This window comes from Musca autumnalis, unplaced genomic scaffold (assembly GCF_047663935.1).
Source record: "Musca autumnalis isolate F117 unplaced genomic scaffold, ASM4766393v1 scaffold_5, whole genome shotgun sequence".
Taxonomy (NCBI): domain Eukaryota; kingdom Metazoa; phylum Arthropoda; class Insecta; order Diptera; family Muscidae; genus Musca; species Musca autumnalis.
This window is the reverse complement of record NW_027412088.1, coordinates 83,776,973-83,799,288: the sequence shown is the minus strand read 5'-3', so window position 1 is coordinate 83,799,288 and position 22,316 is coordinate 83,776,973. Positions and strand designations below refer to the sequence as shown.

The 22,316-nt window shown below is 38.1% G+C and overlaps 1 protein-coding gene across 2 annotated transcripts in view; it reads right to left on the bottom strand.

Moving 5' to 3' along the window:
• Positions 1-22,316, bottom strand: part of LOC141405486 (ras-related protein Rap-2a-like) — a 68,861-nt gene that overhangs the window by 14,194 nt on the left and 32,351 nt on the right. Inside the window, exon 2 of one of the 2 annotated variants that reach the window (XM_073989875.1) lies at positions 18,424-19,215. In XM_073989875.1, the coding sequence (XP_073845976.1) occupies positions 18,424-18,870 (447 nt within the window). In that variant the 5' untranslated portion in view covers positions 18,871-19,215. The remainder of the gene's footprint in view (positions 1-18,423; positions 19,216-22,316) is intronic. The other variant, XM_073989874.1, reaches the window with a different exon arrangement.

Sequence of the window (22,316 nt, the reverse complement as noted above, 5' to 3'; positions counted from 1 at the left end):
GAATTACCGACAAAAATATATAAAATTAAAATTCTTATAATTTTGGTAAGTATCGAAAATTTTCAGGAAGATAGCGACTCAAATATAGAAGACGATTAGTACTACCTATATCAAGAGTGCTGTCAACTTTAATTAAAATTTAATTGTTGTCTTATTAGAACGAAGTTCATTTATTTGTGAGAGTTTTATTTAATTGAATTAATTGAGCTATCATGACCTAAGGAGTTTGTATTAAAAAAGTCCACACACACCCAACTTTTTCAATACAAACTCCTTAGGCCATGATAGCTCAATTAATTTAATTTAATGAAAATTTTCATTTATAATTTTGCGATTTACTTTTACCGATTTTTGTCGGTAACTCGAAAAATTAGTTACAGAATTCCACTGCAGGTTCGAATATGAACTATATGGGTCTACGTTTTCGGGTGCTTTACACACAAACTTTCGGAAAATTGCTGTTTAAGTCCTACTCTCGAAGCGCGAAGTTGTACTCGATGCCCCTATTACGACAGTACAAGTTTTTTTTTGTCCCGGAGCAGGTCCATGTTTCCTGAGAAATTGGCCCGAAAGCTGTAAAAAATCCCTAACACTTCACTTTGATACAACAAAATGTGTCCCATCAACATAATTGTTTCGTCCAAACATACTTGGTGTCGACTTAGTCCTATCCTTATGTCTGTCTAACTGGCTGGTTGGAGCGCATAATAACTCTCGAAGAGATCAACCGAATTAGTCCACAATGTGGTCCAAGTATTACTTTCAAGTGTGAAAGTGGGCGGTTTCGATTCACTCCTATCGGTAGATCCCCCACGAAAGTTCAAAATTTGTCGCTAAATGGTGCGGACGATATATCTTGAACGAATCAACCAAATTGGTCCAATATTTGTACCTCGTAACATTTCTTCATTTCTGGGTGACGTAGGGGATGAAAGATACCAAGGAACGGTCCTGACCGGTTTTAACATGGCAAAGCCCAGGATTTATCTTGGTCCCTCTTTTATCTCAAGTGGACACTGACCTCCCCGTGGTGTCACCTGGGGAACTGCCTTTAACATCCGTTAAAGGTAGTGAGCTAACATGTGCCGCGCGTTCTCCCATAAGAACGTTAAAAACTTGGGTTTGGGCGTCGGGTTAGTAACCCTCCCCTAGAAAAAACAGCCTACTATGAAAAAACGAAAGAAAAGAAAAACAAACCCCTCTAAAGTTGACGAACCCCGCAAACGTTTTAAGGACCATGATCTGCGAATCTGCACCTGGAATGTTCGCACTCTTTATAGAGAAGGTGCAGTCTTGGCATTGGCAGACGTGCTTGAAAAGTACAAGGCCAATATTTCTGCCATACAGGAAATACGATGGATTGGGAAAGGCGTCACAACAACTCCTAAAGGTGACGCACTGTATTATAGTTGCCATGACGTAAAGCATTAATTTGGTTGCGGATTCGTATTTAGTCGGAGGCTAAAACACCTGGTGTCAAGCTTCACCCCAGTGAATGAAAGACTTGCTGCAATTCGAATAAAAGCTAAATTCTTTAACATCAGCTTTATTTGCGCTCATGCTCCCACTGAAGAAAAGGACGAACAGACCAAAGATATATTTTACGAGCGCACAGAAGAAACATATGAACGTTGCCCTGACCATGACATTAAAATCATTCTAGGCGATTTTAATGCCAAAATTGGAAAGGAGAATATCCTTGGCCCAACAGTCGGGAAATTCAGTATCCACAGTGAAACATCTGACAATGGTATGAGGCTGATAGACTTTGCAGCTGAAAAAAACATAGTAGTTAGCAGTACCAGATTTAATCATCTCGATATTCATAAGGGCACCTGGCTGTCTTCAGATCAGAAAACAAGAAATCAAATTGATCATGTTGTGATAGATGGAAGACATTCATCGAGCGTGTTGGATGTAGGATCGTTCCGAGGGGCAAACATTGATTCGGACCACTCCTTGTTGCAGCAAAGGTACGCACCCGCTTAAACGTAGCAAACAAAGTACGAGCAAACAAAACACGAAAGTTAGACATCGGTAAGCTGCAATCACAACAGATAGCCACAGCATATTCAACTCAACTAGCCCAATTGCTTAATCAAAGCACTCCTCATCCCAATAACATTTCAGCGCATATGAGTATCATGTGCCCCGTCCACAAGAAGGGAGATAAGACCTACCACCTTTTTGTCGAATATAAAGCAGCCTTCGACAGCCCGCTGCGTTCAAAGGTACTCCAAGCCATGTCTGAATTTGGTATCCCCGCAAAGCTCATCCGGCTTTGTAAAATGACTTTAACTGACACGAGGTCCTCAGTTAAAATAGGAAAGAACCTCTCTGAAGAGTTTGGTAGCAAAAGAGGTTTCAGACAAGGAGACAGCCTTTCGTGTGTTCTCTTCAGGTTATACGAGAGGCAAACGTCAAAAGAAGTGGCACAATCTACACCAATAGTCACATGTTACTTGCTTATGCTGATGATATAGACATCATGGGACGATCAGTAAAAGAAGTAACTGATACCTTTATGAAGGTCGAAGGAGAATCTGCTAAAGTGGGTCTGGCGGTAAACGGTGAGAAGACCAAGTTGATGGTGTCGACGCGCAATGCGTCCATTGAGCTCGGACCGACTGTGGAAGTTGGTTCATATAATATTGAGGTAGTAAAAGGCTTCGTCTACCTCGGCACCTCCGTAAACACAACAAACGACATTAGTTGTGAAATAAAAAGAAGAATTGTATTGGCCAACAGATGCTACTTTGGTTTAAGTAAGCAGTTTAAAAACAAAGCCACATCTCGTCAAACAAAAATAACGCTCTACAAAACACTGATACTACCCGTGCTGATGTATGGCTCCGAAGCCTGGGTACTTGCGCAAGCAGACATGACAGTGCTTGGAGTGTTTGAGAGAAAAATTCTTCGAAAGATCTACGGACCAATCTGCGTTGACGGTGAATATCGACGTCGCATGAACCACGAGCTGTATCTGCTATACAAAGACATCAATATTGTAAAACGTATCGAGATGCAGCGATTGCGTTGGCTAGGCCATATCATAAGAATGAGCGATGATGAACCCGCTAAAAAGGCGTATAAATACGGACCGCTTGGCGGTGCACGCAGAATTGGCAGGCCAAGGAATAGATGGCGCAAACAAGTGGATGATGAGATGAAAAGGCGCGGTATTCCAGAGTGCGAAGCAACAAATAGAGAGAATTGGAGATCTTTTCTTAGTTCGGTCTATGGAACAATTGTTCTGTAATGGGCCAGCTAAGTAAGTAAGTAACATTTCTTCCAGACATTTCTTTCAGTGAATGGGCACGATAATTTACAAATTGAGTATCCGATTTGCCAAAACTTTACACATCGTCAAATTTCTTCCAATTTCTTCTAAATCCTACGGTGAAATTACTTATGGGCGCGGTATCTTTCGAGAGGAATGATTCCCAAGATATGATCACTTCCAAAATGGCCTATGTCGATCCATTCTTTTAGGTACATTCTCCTTAGTCCGTGTTTAGACACACAAATTTCTCGGGAAAGTAAATTCAGGTTTTAGACAATAGGGGGTAGGAAATAGTATTGAGGAGTTCTTTCCTCTCCGCTCTCTCCCAAAAAACTCAATTTACTTTCCCGAGAAATTTGTGTGTCTAAACACAGACTTAATACTTTTAAAATAAATAAAATTTATTAGTACAACTTAAGCATTTATTCGAAACTTCCACAAACAAAATGTTTCGATATTTTTATTTCGACAAAGTCGAAAGATACTTTTATGCTTGTTATTTTAAATTTTTGTTATATCTGTTATCAATAAATCGTGATGGAAACTTTTCTATAAACATTTAAAAACAAAACTTTATATGCGACATCTGTAGGATCGAAATATAAAAGCGCTTTAGTTCAGCGTCAGGCGATTAGGCGCCCGTGTGCGCTCATTTACTGTTGCTCTCTCCACTGACACAATTCAACCCATTGAAAAAGCATGCACTCACACAATGACACCCCGTAAAGTATGCAATGAAAAGTATGGTGCCTGACTCTGCTTTAGTTTTGTTCCTATTATTAATTGTTTACGCCTAGAAGTATGCTTCAGAAATTGTGTTATTTGTGAAATGTTATTGTATCAAGAAAGTTTAAGTTTATTTTTTTATTGAGACTTTTTAACAAAATCAAGGCATTTGAAACGTTATAAAGGAGGTACTTAAAACTGGAATGTATTATTGTAATGACTGATAAAAATAATGTAACCCATGTTATTAAAATCAGCAGTTAAACAATCATTATATATGTTTACAATAAAAAAAGAAAACGGTTTCTCCCGGCGTTAGCAGAACAAGGAGATTTCTTCCGCAAAAAATTAGAATTAAAAACTATGACTTACAAACTAATCTTTAAATTTAAGAGAATACAAATAGTGTATTAGCATAAAACTAGCTATTAACCCCTATGGGTGCCTGCTAATGCCTTTAAATAAAAATTTGGTAAGCCAGAAGGTGAATTTGCTTCCAAATCCGCCTCAGTAAGAAATGTTAACAACAATACATAAAATTGGAATAAATTCAACACAGAAGTACACAATTTAATGGGTGACCCCCCACTTGTAAATTTCACAAAATCGAAAAAGTTTTATTTGCCTTTTTTAAAGTATAATTAGCATTGAACATGTGGTAAAACTTTCAAGTCGATCGGAATAATATTGACTGATATATGAGTGTTGGAAGGAACAAACTCGTTGTGATTTGTATGTGGCATAGAAACTTAAAACGTGTTTTTAGCGAAATGACATGTTGAAAACGGTGTCAACTCTAGCTCAAAAACTAATACACCGATGGTCATATACGAGGGCACAAAAAGCCCGGTAAAAACAGAAAAAAGTTAAATGTTTTGGAAACTTGCATCTCTGTTATGAACACATATTAAATTTTGTTTCGATCTGGCAACTCCTTCATATAGAAACAGGTGTTCAAAAAAGACGCATCCGCAATTTTTTAACAACGGAAAATTTAGAAATGCGTGCTGTCATTAAATATTTATATAAAAAAGGTTTATCGGGACAAGAAATTCATAATAATATGGTGAATGTGTTAGGTGAAAGTGCTCTTTCATATGCAACAGTAAAAAATTTGCTTGGTGGTCGTACAAGCATTGAAGATGAACCACGTAGTGGACGTCCAAAAACAGCAACAACAACAGAAATTGTAGCCAAAGTGCATGATATGGTATTAAATGATCGACGAATAAAAGTGCGTGAAATTGCTAATATCATGGGCATCTCAAATGATCGAGTCCATTTAATTTTGCATGAAGAACTACAGATGAAAGAGCTTTCTGCAAGATGGGTGCCGCATTTGTTCACAGTCGATCAAAAACGCATAAGAATGAACATTTCTCAAGCTTGTTTGGATCGTTTAAAGCGAAATAAAATGGATTTTAAGCGTCGTTGATGAGACATGGATCCTCCACTATACTCCAGAGACAAAAGAACAATCCAAACAATGGACTGAAGCTGGAGGAAGTGCCCCAAAGAAGACAAAAACAATTCAATAGGCTGTTAAGGTTATGGCAACGGTTTTTTGGGACCTCAAAGGTATTTTATTGATTGACTATCTGCAAAAGGGTAAAACAATAAATTCAGAGTACTATTGCAACCTTTTGGATCAATTAAATGTACAAATTCGAGAAAAACGTCCTGGCTTACAACACAAAAAAATAATTTTTCATCAAGACAACCCACCAGCGCACAAGAGTGTTTTAACAATGGCTAAAATCAACGAATTAAAGTACGAGTTGCTTGACCACCCACCTTATTCTCCTGATCTAACTCCCAGTGACTTTTACTTGTTCCCAAATCTAAAAAAATTCCTTGCTGGCAAGCGTTTTACCTCAAATGAAGAAGCAATTACAGTTGTAAACCACTGTTTTGAAGACCTTGAGGAAAACTATTTTAATCAAGGGATAGAATTGTTAGAAAAGCGTTGGACTAAGTGTATTGAAGTTTCAGGAGATTATATTGAAAAATAAAAATATTTTTGAAAAACTAACTAACTATCTTTCATTGATAGGCTAAGAAGTTTCCGAACCGCCCTCGTAATTTCGGGGGCTTTTCGATTTGTTTTTAATTATTTTGCCGTTTTTATGACCAAACAAGTGAGCAAAGGCTATAGTCGGGAGGAGAAGTTTTACATGGCTGAAATACTCAAGAGTTGCCACCGTTGAAAAGTTTTGATGTTACCTGGCCGGGGAATCGAACCCACGACCTTCAGCGTGCAAGGCGGTTTTGCATACCATTGCACCACGGTTCACCAATTTTTGCATCATAATAAAGGTGATATTTTCCTAATCAATAGACGGGCTTGCTGGAAGCGGAGATATTCGCATTTGAATAAAACTTCGAATGTTCTCCACATAAGTTTTTTGCCCATTCCGGCCCCTGGATTTTTTTTGATCATCGCCAAAATGGGACCCCCATTGACCCTCAAAATTTCATGAAAAATTGGTTAAATAGGACTTTACAAGTAGGGGTCACCTCTTAAAATATAAGGATGTTTTTTGACCTTGCAGAACGAATTTTTTTTAAGCCTAACCTTATCTTGCATCATCGCACCAACACACAGTGGTTCCGCCCGTGGACAAAAATCGAAAAATTGGTGGCGACAAAATTTGATTGTAAATGAAATAAATATTCTCTAAACACACACAATTTTTAATAACCACTATTATTTTTGTCAATTTACAGCGGTAATAAGCTAAGTTAAGTCGAAGAATTTGTGATTTTTATGTGGTGCCTTGAAAAATAAAATACATCCGCAAAGCATTCGAAGGTTAGGTGCGAAATTATAAAAAAAATTTAAGAGGTAAATGTACATTTTCCAAAATTAAAATGATAGGCGATGGTATTGGCAATGTTTTTACGAAAAAAACATATTCATAATTCGTTTTCTAACATCCCTAAAACTAAATTCTTTGTAAATGACTTTTTCTGGTATTTTTAATATTATTCCTATTTCTTGATGTTGAGTTTTACTAATCTTGTGTGTATTTGTGAGTCTAACCTATGTTAAACATTTTTGCAAGGAGGTATTTAATGTACTAAGAACTCAAAACGCAAAATTACAGCCAAATCGATTGAAAAATTTAGCAAAAATAGTTCAAAATACCGAAAATCGGCCGGTACCTTTATATGGGGGCTATACCCAAACGTAGACCTATATTGAACATTTTTTGCTAGGAGGTATGTTGTTCACTCAGGACTCAAAATGCAAAATTACAAGTAAATCGGTTGGAAAGTTTGGCTAAAATCGTCAAAATACCGAAAATCGGGAGGTACCTTTATATGGGGGCTATACCTAAATGTGGACCCACATTCACTAAAACGTTTCTTCTACCTTTTTGTCTCTTTATAAACCTATGTTTAAAATTTGGAGGCGGTAGCTCGATCAGGACTATTTCCAGCTTTGTCCGATCAGCTAATTTTTGTCCGATCCACTCGAAGTTTTTGGCAACATATTTTATTCTACCTCTATTTTAAAATGAGCTAATAAAAAATCTTGATTTTGTAAAATTTTTAAGTGGCCATAACCCCTTAACTACGCGTTTTAGAGACGATCAGGACAAGTAGGTAATATTTACGAATAGAGTGTTGAGGTTTTGGAAATATACTAGCACGAAACTGTTTGGAAGAGCTGAAAAGTTAAAGACCCCTGTGTTAAACAAACTTTCCTTTTTACAACTCTTGGATGCCCTTGGATAGATCGAAGGGTACCACTTTGTCCCACCGGCAATTCTTGTGCCGGTTTCCAGCTCTATCCGTTCACCCAAAGCCTAATTGTACTAGGTTAGGTTAGGTTAGATCACCACATGCCCATGTGGACATACACTTAAGCCATAAGTAGGCCTGTTGTGCGCTCTAATTTTGGGTTATGGAGGATTATCTTTTTTTGACTTAGTCTAGGATCTCTGTCCTATTTACATAGTCTCTGATCTTTTTGAACTCGATTGTCCTAATTTGGTCGAGTCCTGGTATAATGTCATTTCCTAGTAACTGGGTTCTCAGATTTGTGAAGGCTTGACAATGGCAGAGGTAATGTTCCAACGTTTCGTCGTCCTCTCCGCATGCTCTGCATTCACTGTTTTCTGCACAACCTATTTTGTGCAGGTGCGCTTTTAGACCTAGATGACCTGTAAGGATTCCTGTCAGTCTACTAATATCTTTTTTACTTAGTAAAAGTAATTCTTTTGTTTTGTCCTCGTCTGGGTTTCCCCATAGGATTTTTGTGTTTTTTCCCTTTTCTTCACTACTCCAGAGAGATACATGTGCATTTTTTGCTCATGCCTTTAGTTCTAGTCGCGTAGCTTTAAACGGCTTAGCGTTTTCTAGACTTACCGTGGGTTGCTCCTTGGCTTGTTTTGCCAAGGATTTTGCTATTTCATTACCCGTAATCCCGGTATGCCCTGGTACCCATATAATGTTTACCTTACCGTGTTGGGAGTAATTATTTATAGATTTAATACATTCCAAGACAGTTCTAGATTTCACTGTCTTGGTTGATATAGCTCCAATGGCTGCTTTGCTATCCGTAAGGATATTTACAGTGGTAGGCCTTGTGTGAGTATCAAACCAAAGCAGACACTCTGTTATCGCCCGAAGTTCCGCCTGCAGGATCGTGTTATGATCCGGCAGACGGAGGGAGATTTCCGTTTCCGGTTCCATTATATAAAGACCCAGTCCGGTTCTCCCCCCTAGCACAGCCCCATCCGTAAACCCACAGCTTCCAGCGGGAATCTGTGCTAGAGCTCCCCCGATCCACATGTCTCTGTCTGGTATTGACAATTCACACAAGGCTACTTCACTAGTTTCAGGTATACGGTCCGATACTACCTGATTTATAGATTCACCCGTTGTGACCTTTAATATGTTTTGGTGGTATGTTTGGTGGCTCTTTTCGATCCACTCGCTCATCGACTTTAGCCTTACAGCTGCGATGGCCGCCTCATACCTTACCTGAATATCTATTGGGTGTACAAACAAAATTGTTTCTAGAGCCCTAGTCAGTGTGGTCCTCATTGCTCCGCTAATGCTTAGGCAGCATGTTCTTTGGACCTTTTGCAATATTTCCACATTGCATTTTTTGTCCATGGCTGTCAACCATACCACAGTCGCGTACGTTAGAATTGGTCATTACGCGTCTGTGGCATGGTGGACAGCCATGGACAAAAATGCAATGTGGAAATATTGCAAAAGGTCCAAAGAACATGCTGCCTAAGCATTAGCGGAGCAATGAGGACCACACTGACTAGGGCTCTAGAAACAATTTTGTTTGTACACCCAATAGATATTCAGGTAAGGTATGAGGCGGCCATCGCAGCTGTAAGGCTAAAGTCGATGAGCGAGTGGATCGAAAAGAGCCACCAAACATACCTAAATTTAGTACCTTCTTCTCGTAAAAATAAGTAAGAAATTCCAAAACCATTTCCTTTTATCGACAGCACTTCCCAACCTTGATTTCCATACCAATTTTGAAGATTGTATCTATATACGTTCAAAACATACAATTAGTACCAAATTAATAACTTTTCGTGTTTCGAATTTCTTGAAACACTTTGGTACATCTTTCTAACTCTCCATCAGTGAAACTCGTTCCAAATTTCAGAATTCTAGTTCTTACCCGCACTCAAAATGTCAAGTTTCTCGCTTCGGCCGTTTCGCCTGGGCGTTAATGAATCAATCAGTGAGTGGGTGAATCTGTCACTCACCTCACTGCTATTTTATACGTATATTAAGAAAACATTTTTACAAATTCTTAATTCAAAGTTTGATATAAATTTTTTTGCTTTTAGGTGCGTGAACAATTTCATCGCATTGGACAAAAATATGCGTTTTATAATAAGGACAATGTTCCACATGTGGCACTGGTATGAAATTTATTTGATAATAACCCTAATGTACATGTACATACATCTATCGATGTTGAATTTATACAAACAAAATGGTATGAGACTCAACTAAAAACTCTTCACTGTAAATTAAAACAGGCTTTTTAAATTTTACGCAATATTAAGCTTTGAAATTCAGTAATTCCATATACGAAGCATTTATGATGTTTATTTATTCCTCTAAGGGTCACTTATGAAATATTTCTCAAAATAATATATTCTGTATTTAATAAAGTTTTCTTTTGGGCATTTGGGAAATTCCGTATAATTCTCTTTGGTATGACATGATTGTGTCTTTTGTACGATAAAAGCACACAGCATGATGACTATTCATTCACCTTGATGAATATTGTTCAGAATTACTTAATAACAATTTCAAATTAAATTAAAATTCATAGAATACACAAATGGCCTGAAACGTAATGATGAAATGATGATTAAAAAATTTGTTAATAATATTGTAATACAATTTAAAAGAAGAAAACATGGACACTATAGCACAGCAGGAAATATACTAAGTATATAAGAACAACACAACTTGTGTCACCAAAGTACAGTGGGAGGCAGGGACGTAAACAGGGTAGTTTTCACAGCTGAAAAACATCATTGCAAAATTCAATATAGCTCTTACATATTTTATAGTATTTTTGGAAGTTCTGGTTTTTAGGGAATTAAAATCGAATGGCAATGAAAGCAGCAGCCAATTTTGCGAACAGAAATGTTATTTATCAAAAGGCTTACCGCTCTTAAAGTCTCACTTAAGTATATTATTTTGAGCATTTTTAAAGGTAAATTTTACCTCATTCAATGTTCGACACATGACAGCATCGCTCACACACAGAGGAAACAATTGTTCGCTTTTGTTGGAACAAGAATATCTATTTTTGTTCCAACAATTTATTTGTTTTGTTCAAGCATTGTAATTGCAAATCCAAAAATACCATCTTTTGCTTCAACATAAAACACAGAAACAACTTGCAAAATTCCGCAATATTGTAAAAGTCATTAACAATATCGAGGGTAATAGGAACTATCACAATTAGAATTTTCACAAAAAGTATTGTCTGCCCAGAAAACTTGTTACGAACATTTTTGATTTGATTGTATATAATTCTCATATACATTTTCCACATAGTTTGATATAAATGTCACCAACGAGTATTGGCAAACAGAAATACTCCAAAGACAAACAGAACTACTCCATTGCGCTCTTCAAAGCACCCATACTGAAAACAATAAAATCATTCTGTCATACAAACAAAACTCACCAAAATTGTTATTTCACCACGTCATCGAATGCAGAAGGAAGAGAATAAAATTTTCGAAGAGAATAAAATTATATTGTCTAGTTGACAAATACTATTGTTGGATGTGACAAAAACAATTGTTGTAATTTGCAAAAACGATTTTTGGAGTCACAATACTGCATACGGAATCTAACAATATCTTTACAATACATATTGTGCTCTTCGAACGTTGTTGGATCAAACATATATTTTTCTCAGGGTGCAGGATAACCAAGAAACAGGTTGTTTCACTATATGTATGAATATTGTTTTATCTTTTAAGGGTCACTACGGGTGAGTCAATTGATCATATTGTATCAGACCGTATACCTGAAACAAGTGAATTGGCTTTGTGTAAAGCCTTAATACCAGACAGAGACTTGTGGATCGATGGAACCCTGGCACAGATGCCAGCTGGAAGTTGTGGCTTTACAGATGGGGCTGTGCTAGGGGGGAGGACGGGTCTGGGTCTCTATATAAAAGACCAGGAAACGAGAATATCCCTTCGACTGCCGGATCACAACACGATCCTACAGGCTGAAATCCGAGCGATTACAGAGTGTCTGAACTGGTTTAAGCGTAATACAAGGCCAACCACCGTAAACATCCTAAGGGATAGTAAAGCAGCAATTAAAGCTATAAGAATCAAGATAGTTAAATTAAAAACTGTCTTGCAATGTAAAAAATCAATTGACGCCTACTCCCATCATGGAGTAGTCGTCAATTGACAAAACAAAGGAACTACTCTTGATGATACCTAGCGCTACAAGCGCATCTCCACAAAATAGGTTGTGCGGGAAGCAGCGATTGCAGAACATGCGGAGAAGACGACGAGACACTGGAACACTATCTCTGTCATTGCCCAGCTTTTACGACGCTGAGGAACCAATTTCTTGGTGACGATATTATACAAGAACTCAGCCAAATTAGGGCAAGCGAGTTAAAAAACTAAGGAGATTTTGTCAATGGCACAGAATTTCTAAAATGATAAATTTTTAAAATAATCCCAAGCAATAATCTCTTCCAGGTTTCCAAATTTAGAGCGCAAAACAGGTCAAACCTGTCTCTCTTTTCAAATCCTCTTTTCAACCTAACCTAACCTACCTTTGAACGTAGAGGCCTGCCGAAAGCAGCCATACATTTGTTTAATGTAAATATGTAGACTTCCCAGGTCTAAATAGCCCAGCAAAATATTCGATGCCAAAGATGCCATTCAATCATGGGTGCAAGTGTTCTAGCATGTCATCTTCATCGATGAATTTTATATGAGCGTGGACCCCAAAAGATGTTATTCATTTTTGGATCCAAAGCATGTCATTTACACCAATGCTTTGACATGCCATTTACGCCAATGCTTTGACATGTCATTTTCACTAACCTTTGTAATGAGATTATCATTACGACGAGAGTTTTAACAACGTTGGTTATGCTTTCGAGTCTCCGACAACATCAAGTCTACTGTAAATAAGTAATCTTACATATTTAGAAAAATGTGTATAAATAAAACACACAAAATTCATTTCTAGTGGATCGATGGAATGGGTTCAAATGCTGATGAAAAGATCGGATCTTTCATGACTGCCTTTGCATGGGTTCAAATGCTGATGAAAAGATCGGATCTTTCACGACTTCCTTTGCATGGGTTAAAAAGCTGATGAAAAGATCGGATCTTTCACGACTTCCTTTGCATGGGCTAAAAAGCTGATGAAAAGATCGGATCTTTCACGACTTCCTTTGCATTGGTTCAAATGCTAATGAAATGATCGGATCTTTCACGACTTCGTTTGAACCAATGCAAAAGATGCCATGAAATCACATCATCGCATGGAACCCCTTCCTTCAAATTTTGCTGGGAGGCTGTATTAATGACCCATTTTTATACCCTCAGCATTTATGCTAACGAGGGTATATACACTTTCATACGGGCACAATGTGCCTCATCGAAATAATGATTTTAGACCCCAAGTATGTTTGGACGAAATCCGTTTAAGGCAATTTGGAATCGATTTAGCAATGTCCGTCGGTCTGCCTGGCTTGCTGGCTGGAACGCACGATAACTCTCGAACGGATCAACCGATTCGGTTCAAAATTTGGCTTTCGCAATATTTTGTCCAAACTTAAAGATGGGCCATATCGTTCCACTCCCTCGGGTACCTCCCCCACAAAAGTTCAAAAGTTTTCAGAACAAGTAAAAAAGTATCAGTCGGCTTTGCCGAAAGAGATATACCCTCAGCCTGTGTATATTGAAACAATTTTTTCCCAAAATACGTATGTATTTAAAATGTTGATTAGGATTAAAAATCAAAAGTATTGCGGAGGAGATACTAAAAGGAATGGATCGACATTGACCGTTATGGAAGTGGATCTCCAGCCGCAACATATGGTCACAGGGGGTTTTTACACTCTTCGGGCTGTTTGCTTAAGAAATATGGACTTGCCCCTAAAAAAAACTTTTACCATCGTAAATGAGGCAGCAAATGCAGTTGCTTCAACAAAAATCAAAGTGATTCGATATCAGGTCTTAAAGTGAACTTATCCGAAATTTTGTGTGGGAGGTACCGGATAGAGCTGACAAATATAGTCCATATTTGAACCTGACCTATATCTGGTAGATATATTAGGATGTGTAAAGTATAGACCAATTCGGCCACTCCCTTCAAGAGTTACCGTACGAACAATTTTTCCGAACATTTTTGAACTTTTGTGGGGGAGGTACCTGAAGGAGTGGACCGATATGGCTTATCTTCAAACTTAAACTATGTTTGGACAAAATATTACTAAGTCCATATTTTGGACCGAATCGGCAGATCCGTTCGAGAGTTATCGTGCGCTCCAACCACCTTACACGGTGTCATAGGGGTTTTTTTGCAACTTTCATGCTATTTTCTCAGAAAGTATGGACTTGCCCCTGATGAAACTTGAACCGTCATATGGAGGGCAGTGAATACAAGTTGCTAAAACAAAAATCAAAGCTATTCGAGAGATGGCCCTAAACTGAATTTTTCCGAAATTTTGTGTGGGAGGTACCCGAAGGAGTTGACCTATTGGAACCATATTGGAACCTCATATTACTCTGGTAGAAAGTTTACACTATACAAAGTATTGACCAAATCGGTCACTCCCTTCAAGAGTTATCGTGCGCACAAACTTTCCGAACGAACGAAAGCCAAAATTTGAACCGAATCGGTTCATCCGTTCGAGAGTTATCGTGCGCTCCAGACAGTAGGACAGACTGACAGACAGACGGACGGACATGGCTAGATCGACTCCAAATTGTCTGAAACACATTTCGTCCAAACATACTTGGGGTCTAAAACCATTATTTCGATGAGGCACATTTTCATCGTATCAAAGTGTACATATATACCCTCCTTAGCCTAAAGGCTGAGGGTATAAAAATTATGCACACGATAACTCTCAAAGGGACAAACCGATTTAGTCCATACTTTGCACATCGTAATATTTCTACCAGACATAGATCAAGTTCGAGTATGGACTATATCGGTGCTCTTCTGCGGGTACCTCCCACAAAAAATTTCTGAAAAGTTCAGTTTAAGACCTCCTTACTAATCGCTTTGATTTTTGTTATAACAACTTGTATTCGCTGCCCCCATTACGATGATGCAAGTTTTTTTTCGGGGACAAGCCCATACTTCCTGAGAAAATGGTCGGAAAGCGGTAAAAACCCGCTATGGCACCATGTGTAGTGGATGAAGCGTACTATACCTCTCGAACAGATAAATCGAATCGATCCAGAATTTGGCAGTCGTAATATCTTGCGCAAACTTAAATCAAGTTCTAATATGGGTTACATCGGTCCACTCCTTTGGGTACCTCCCCCACAAAAGTTCAAAATTGTTGCTCATCGCAATATTTCTACGAGAGATAGATCCGATTAGAATATGGACTATACATGTCAACTCCTTCGGGTACCTCCCACACAAAATTTCGGAAAAGTGCAGTTTACGACCTCATCCCGAATCGTTTTGATTTTTCTTGCAACAGGTTGCACTCAAATCCCCTATTACGATTGTGCACGTTTTATGAGTGCCAGTAAGCACTACCTTCACCACCAGCCGCGAACGACAACTCCCGAACCCTGCATATCGTAATAATATCTATTTGATCCAAACTTTGGTTCCAAACATAGTTTATACCCACTAATTGGGGTAAAATTCACACAAATGTTCAACATTTTTGTGCGGTTGAGGGATTGTCCGATGATCCTTTGGAAATTTTTTACCGAAGATAATGCTAGTGGCCCTGTTTACAGCGATATTATGTTTTTCGTGGGCAAGTCTATGTTTCCTGGTGACCAAATGAAATGACAGGCGGGCGCGATACCTATCAAGAGGAATGATTTCTAAAATAAGACCCATTTCAAAAATGGACTATGTTGGTCCATTCCTTTACGAACCTCCCCTGCAAAACTTTAATTCAAATTTTTTTTTTCGACAAGTTACACCCAAAATTCACCGTACACCCCTAAGTACATATATTTTTGGGAAAACAGTGTTTCAATTCACACAGTCTGTCGGCAAAGTCGACCGATACTTTTTTACTTGTTCAACAGTTATTGTCTTTACTTGTTAACACACCAACCTGAATATATTCTTATAAGCAATGGAAAAAAGACTTATGCCTCTCTGACTGGAACATGAAGTCCTTTCGGCCTTAATGGACGGGCATAGAATACTAAGATTCTGACCCTCCGGTATACGTTTGTATGAGCAAAATGTGCGAAAGTGCTACTTAAATCATTCAACATGTAAGCAATCGGATCATGCTTACAGCTGGTGGACGGTTTTGCGTCACTGTTACAGCGGTTTTTCAAACAGTGTTTCCTGTTTTCTCACTTTTCTTTTTTCCTCTTTTGCCTCTATTTTCCCGATACCTCTCTCGTGTACTATTTGTTTCTGCTAATAAAAGAGCAGCCATATATACCAACCACATTATTCTATTTTGTAGCAGAAAGGTTTTCCTAATCGTATCATGGATTCCATGGTGGAAGAAGTGGACTGCTGTCCTTAATCAGTTAGGTGAATATTTTGTGGCTGTTTGTTGTAATCGGAGCTTTCTGATCTCATAGGTGAACTTATTGTTACGGAATTAGGTTTAACTTAACCCCGTGTATACATTGATTTATTCCCCGATACTACTTGTAGCAAATAAACCGCGGGTTCGTTTAGATTACGAGTCTTATAATGCTTTATTTACTTTGCGACTCTACATTCCTAAGCACACAGCTTTGCTTTACTTCATCTCTAACTGACCGGCTGAAACATAGCCTGATCTAGAATCATCAGTGTACGATGTTCTACAATGGTTAAGTGAAATGTAAATCGATTTTTACTTAATTAAAACGCAGGTTCGTTTAGATTACGAGTCCGAATATGCTTTAGTTTTCTACTTCGCCACTTTTCTTCACTAAGCACACAACTTTACCTAGAGTTTTATGGTATATAATATTTTTATATATATACATTCTTGAGCCGCATAAAATTCTAAGTCGATATAACCATATCCGTCCGTTTGTCTTTCCATCTGTCTGTTAAAATCAAAATACAGCACGCAACATTTAAGATAGAGCTCCATAATTTGGTGCAGAAGTTTCCATTACTCCTAGGAGGTTTGGTATTGAAGAATGGCTATAAGTTGTAGCCTATTTATACCACCGAAGTGGCTGAAATTTGGTATTTGGTCTTCGCTGGAGGTACAAAATTTTCAACCTGAAATTTGTCGATTTAGGTATTTTTAAGTTTGTGTGCTCAATATTCCACCGAAATGACTGAAATGTTGTAGTTAGTCTTCGTTTGGCGTGTAAAACTTTCCAGCAGAAATTGTTCGGTATAGATCCACACCTTCATATAACCCCCATAGAACGGTACACTCTGTATTTTGAAGGCTGAGCCTAAATTTCCCACCGAAATGACTGAAATTTGGTATTTAGTCTTCGTTGAGTGTATAAAACTTTTCACCTGAATGTTGTTGTTATAGGTCCACTCCTTCATATAGCCCCCATAGAATTGTACCTCTCGATTTTCGGTATTTTGAAGGTTTTAGCCTCATTAACATGCCGCAATAACAGAAATATGGTATTTGGCCTTCATTGGGCCACCTGAATTTTTTCCGTATAGGACCACGTTTTCATATAGCCCCCATAGAACGGTACCTCCCGATTTTCGGTATTTTTAAGGTTGTGTCCTCAATATCCCATCGAAATGACTGAAATTTGGTATTTAGTCTTCGTTGAGTGTATAAAACTTTTCACCTAAATGTTGTTGTTATAGGTCCACGCCTTCATATAGCCCCCATAGCACGGTACCTCCCGATGTTCGGTATTTAGAAAGTTGTGACCTCAATATCCAACCGAAATTGCTGATGTTTGGTATTTAGACTTCGCTGAATGTATACAACTTAACACCTAAAATTTGTCGGTATAGGTTCACGTCTTCATATGGTCCCCATAGAAAAGTAACTCTCGAATTCCGGTATTTTGAAGGTTGTGACTTCAACGTCCCACTGAAATTTGGCATTTTGTAAAATTTTTTGTAACTGTGTTTGCTCTTATTTGGTATTGTGTGTTGTCAGATCGTAAAAAAGCTCAATTCTGAAAAATGTAAATATTGGTCCATGTTTTGGACAGAATAACGAAGGCGACACATGTGAGCTCTATAAAGGGTTTTGCTTCATTTTCCTTCAGAAGTGTCTCAACGCATAGAACTTTCATGAACGAAAGGAAACTAATTGTTCCTATTTACATCTATACAGTTTGTGGAGGAGGGAGGGTATAACAAGTTAGGCCCGGCCGAACTTACCATCTTTCTAACTAGTTTTTTATATATTTTGCCCACTGTGCAACAAGATTGTAGGTCTGTTAGTTTGTGAAAATCACTTCACTTAAGATACTAAGAATAAGATGTTATCGTTATATTGGGTTGCCATAGCATCTATATATCGACATATATATGTATGTACGTCTTTTAAAGATCAACATAAAATCCTTCAACCTATGGTGTAGTGTAAACAAAAAACAAAATTTGTTCAAGCTTCAATAAATTCACAGGAATATCCTTGTTGTGTATTTTTCATTCCTCTTTTTATTTTTTAACCTATCCCAACCTTCCTGGCGGTGGTCTAAAGCCTTACACAATATTTCTACTAACAGCATGCATAACAATCATGAAAATTCTTCTATACTTACTAAATTGCGCAATCTTTCCACCTCATACCATGATTCAATGTCATTCACGTCGTAGACTAGAATAAATGCTGCTCCTGAACTTATGGACAAGGTTCGCATAGCAGGAAATTCATATGAACCCGATGTATCCAATATGTCCAGTGTCAATGCTGAGCCATCGGGCAAATCGTATTCGCCACGATGCAATTCTTCGACTGTTTGTTTGTAGCGCGGATTGAATTTGTCATAGAGGAATTGTGAGATGATGCAAGTCTTGCCAACCTTAGCTGCACCCATAACGACAATGCGATGTTGTTGTTTGCGTATCAAATCCGAGGAATGTGTTGTGGTGTTGCAACGTTTATTGCCGGACGACGAGGAGGAGGGATAATCAGCGCTGTTGGCACGCGTTGACTTCAGTACCGATGTCAGTGAGGGCAGACGTAAGCGTTGACATGTACCAGGCATTATGGATGAAATTTCTTCACTGCAATGACAATTTGCTAGGGAATTCCAAGAATGTTTGCCTCAAAACAAAGGTGGAGGTGGACGGACGGTTGATTGAAATGTTGGTAATTATGTCAGTGTGTGTGTGCGTCCTTGTTATACTACTTCGGCATTGCTTTTGCTCTTCCTTTCCACTTTGCTTATGGCCACTCTGTGTGGGGTAGTGCTCCAGGAAATTTGTTATTCAATATATTAAAATAATTTTATTTCTGCGCGGTTGGAAGAAGGTCCTTTTGTTGATACAAACAAAGCACGTGGTGATAACGATCCCAACGACTGGAGTCAGGTTTCTCTTTTTTATGTTTGCTATGTGAAAAGAAAACAAAAACAACAACAATTTTATTAAGATGATTATATGAAAGTACAGAGAGAATAAAAAATTAATAAAAAAAGAAATACAATATTTCATTTCTCGACAAGTGTCTTAGATCATCTTCTCGAAGGTATTTTAATTAAAAAAGTTTATGGCCAAACTTTAGCGGTCTCATTTAAAGTGTTTCTTGGTTTTCGTATTTAACCTTTAATATCTTCTTCCGTTTTAATTTATCATATTTGCATTTTACTCTTTCTTAAGAGGATTAATTTTTAAGCTGTACATCTGTTGAGCCCTGAAGCATACATTGTTGCTGAGTTTGTAACTTTCTTGTAAGTGAGGCCGGTGTAAAAGTATTTGGCATTGGCTAAAAAGGAGCTATTGTTTTTACAAATTCTTAGACTTGGAAACAAAGGCAGGAATGAACTTAATTCTTTGAAATTAAAGGTTATTCAAAAAATAATCAACTGTTTCTTTTTAAGACAAAGAAAATATGCTGACACAATGGTTAGTGTTATATAAATAACAAGTAAGAACGGGCCGAACTTTTTATACCTTCCACCACGAACTGTATTAAAGTGAATATAAACAATACTCGTAAGTAACTACTAAGCTCTACATCAACGTTAAATCTATTTAGTTGGAGGAGAATAATATGTTAACTGATGGTAATCACTTTATACGGAAAGTTGTCTGGGTGCGGATCTATGGGCTTATACCCACAAATTTCTGGGGGAAAGTTTTATACCACCAACAAAAAACTAAACACAAAATTTCAGCCATTTCGTTTGAAAATTCAGGCCACAGCCTTCCAAAAACCGCAAATCGGGAGGTACCGCTCCTTGAGGGCTATACGAAGACATGGAGCTATACAGATAAATTTCAGGTGGGAAGTTGTATACCCCACCCAGAGAACTAAATTCCAAATCTCAGCCATTTCGATGGGCTATTGAGGCTTAAACCTTGAAAGTACCTAAAATCAGAAGGTCTCATTCTATTGGGGCTATTTGAAGACGTGCACCTATACCGAAAAATGCCAAATGGAACGTTTTATACAATGAAGACTATATACCAAATTTCAGCCTATAAAGACGTGGACCTTTACCAAGAAATTTCAGGTGGAAAGCTGTATACCCCCCAATGAAAACTAAATACCAAATAATAGCCTTTTTCGTAGGATATTGATGCCACAACCTCAAAATATCGAAAATTGGGAGGTACCGTTCTATTTGGGCTATCCGAAGGTGTGGATCTATACCGACAAATTTCTGGTGCAAAGTTTTATACCACCATCAAAGACTAAACCCAAATGTCAGTCATTTTGTTAGTATATTGAAGGCAAAATGTTCAAAATACCGGAAATCGGGACGTACCGTTCTAGGGGGGCCATCTGAAGACGTGGTTCTATATTGACAAATTTCTGGTAGAAAGTTTTATACCACTATGGAAGACTATACACAAATTTTATTCATGTTGGTAGGACATTGAGGCCGCAACCTTCAAAATACCGGAAATCGGGAGGTACCGATCTATGGGGCTATCTGAAGACGTGGACTTATATCAACAAATTTCAGATGGATAGATTTATATCGCCAACGAAAACTAAATACCAAATCTCAGCTATTTCGGTTTGATATTGAGGCCACAACCTTCAAAATACCGGAAATCGGGAGGTACCGTTCAATGGGGGCTATATGAAGACTTGGACCTATGCTGAGAAATTTCAGATGAAAAGCTGTATTCCCCAAATGAAGACTAAATACCAAATTTCAGCCATTTTGGTAGGATGTTGGGGCCACAACCTATAACTATCGAAAATCGGGAGATACGGTTCTATGGGGGCTATCTGAAGACGTGGATCTAAACCGACAAATTTCTGGTGCAATATTTTATACCACCATCAAAGACTAAACACAAATTTTCAGCCATTTCGGTGGGATATTTAGGCCACAACCTTCAGAATACCGCAAATCGTTAGGTACCGTTCAATGGTGGCTATATGCTGAAAAATTTCAGATGGAAAGCTGTATACCCCAAATGAAGGCTAAATGCCAAATTTCAACCATTTTGGTAGGATATTGGGGGCACAACCTAAAACTATCGAAAATCGGGAGGTACCGTTCTATTGGGGCTATCTGAAGATGTGGATCTATACCGACAAATTTCTGGTGCAAAGTTTTATACCAAAGACTAAACACAACATTTCAGATATTTTGGTAGTATGTTGAGGGCAAAATCTTCAAAATAGCGTAAATCGAGAGGTACCGTTCTATGTGGACGATATAAAGACGTGGATCTGTACCGACAAATTTTAGGTGGAAAGCTATATACCTCCAAATGAAGACAAAATACCAAATTTCAGCCATTTTGGTAGGATATTGAGGCCACAAACTCAAAATATAGAACATCGGGATATACCGATCTATGGGACTATCTGAAGACGTGGACTTAAAGCAACAAATTTCAGATAGATAGTTTTATACCACCAACGAAAACTAAATACCAAATCTCAGCCATTTCGGTAGGATATTTAGGCCACAACCTTCAAAATGGTGGCTATATGAAGACTTGGACCTATGCTGAAAATTTTCAGATGGAAAGCTGTATACCCTCCAATGAAGACTTAATACCAAATTTCAGACGTTTTGGTAGGATATTGAGGCCAAACCTCAAAATATCGAAAAATGGGTACCGTTCTATTGGGGCTATCCATTTTGGTAGGATATTGAGGCTACAACCTCAAAATATCGAACATCGGGAGATACCGATCTATGAGACTATCTGAAGACGTGGACTTAAAGCAACAAATTTCAGATGGATAGTTTTATACCGCCAACGAAAACTAAATACCAAATCTCAGCCATTTCGGTGGGATATTTAGGCCACAACCTTAAAAATACCGGAAATCGTTAGATGATGGAAAGCTGTATACCCCAATCGAAGACTAAATACCAAATTTCAGCCATTTTGGTAGGATATTGGGGCCACAACCTAAAAATATCGAAAATCGATAGGTACCGTTCAATGGGGGCTATCTGAAGACGTGGATCTATACCGACAAATTTCTGGTGCAAAGTTTTATACCACCATTAAA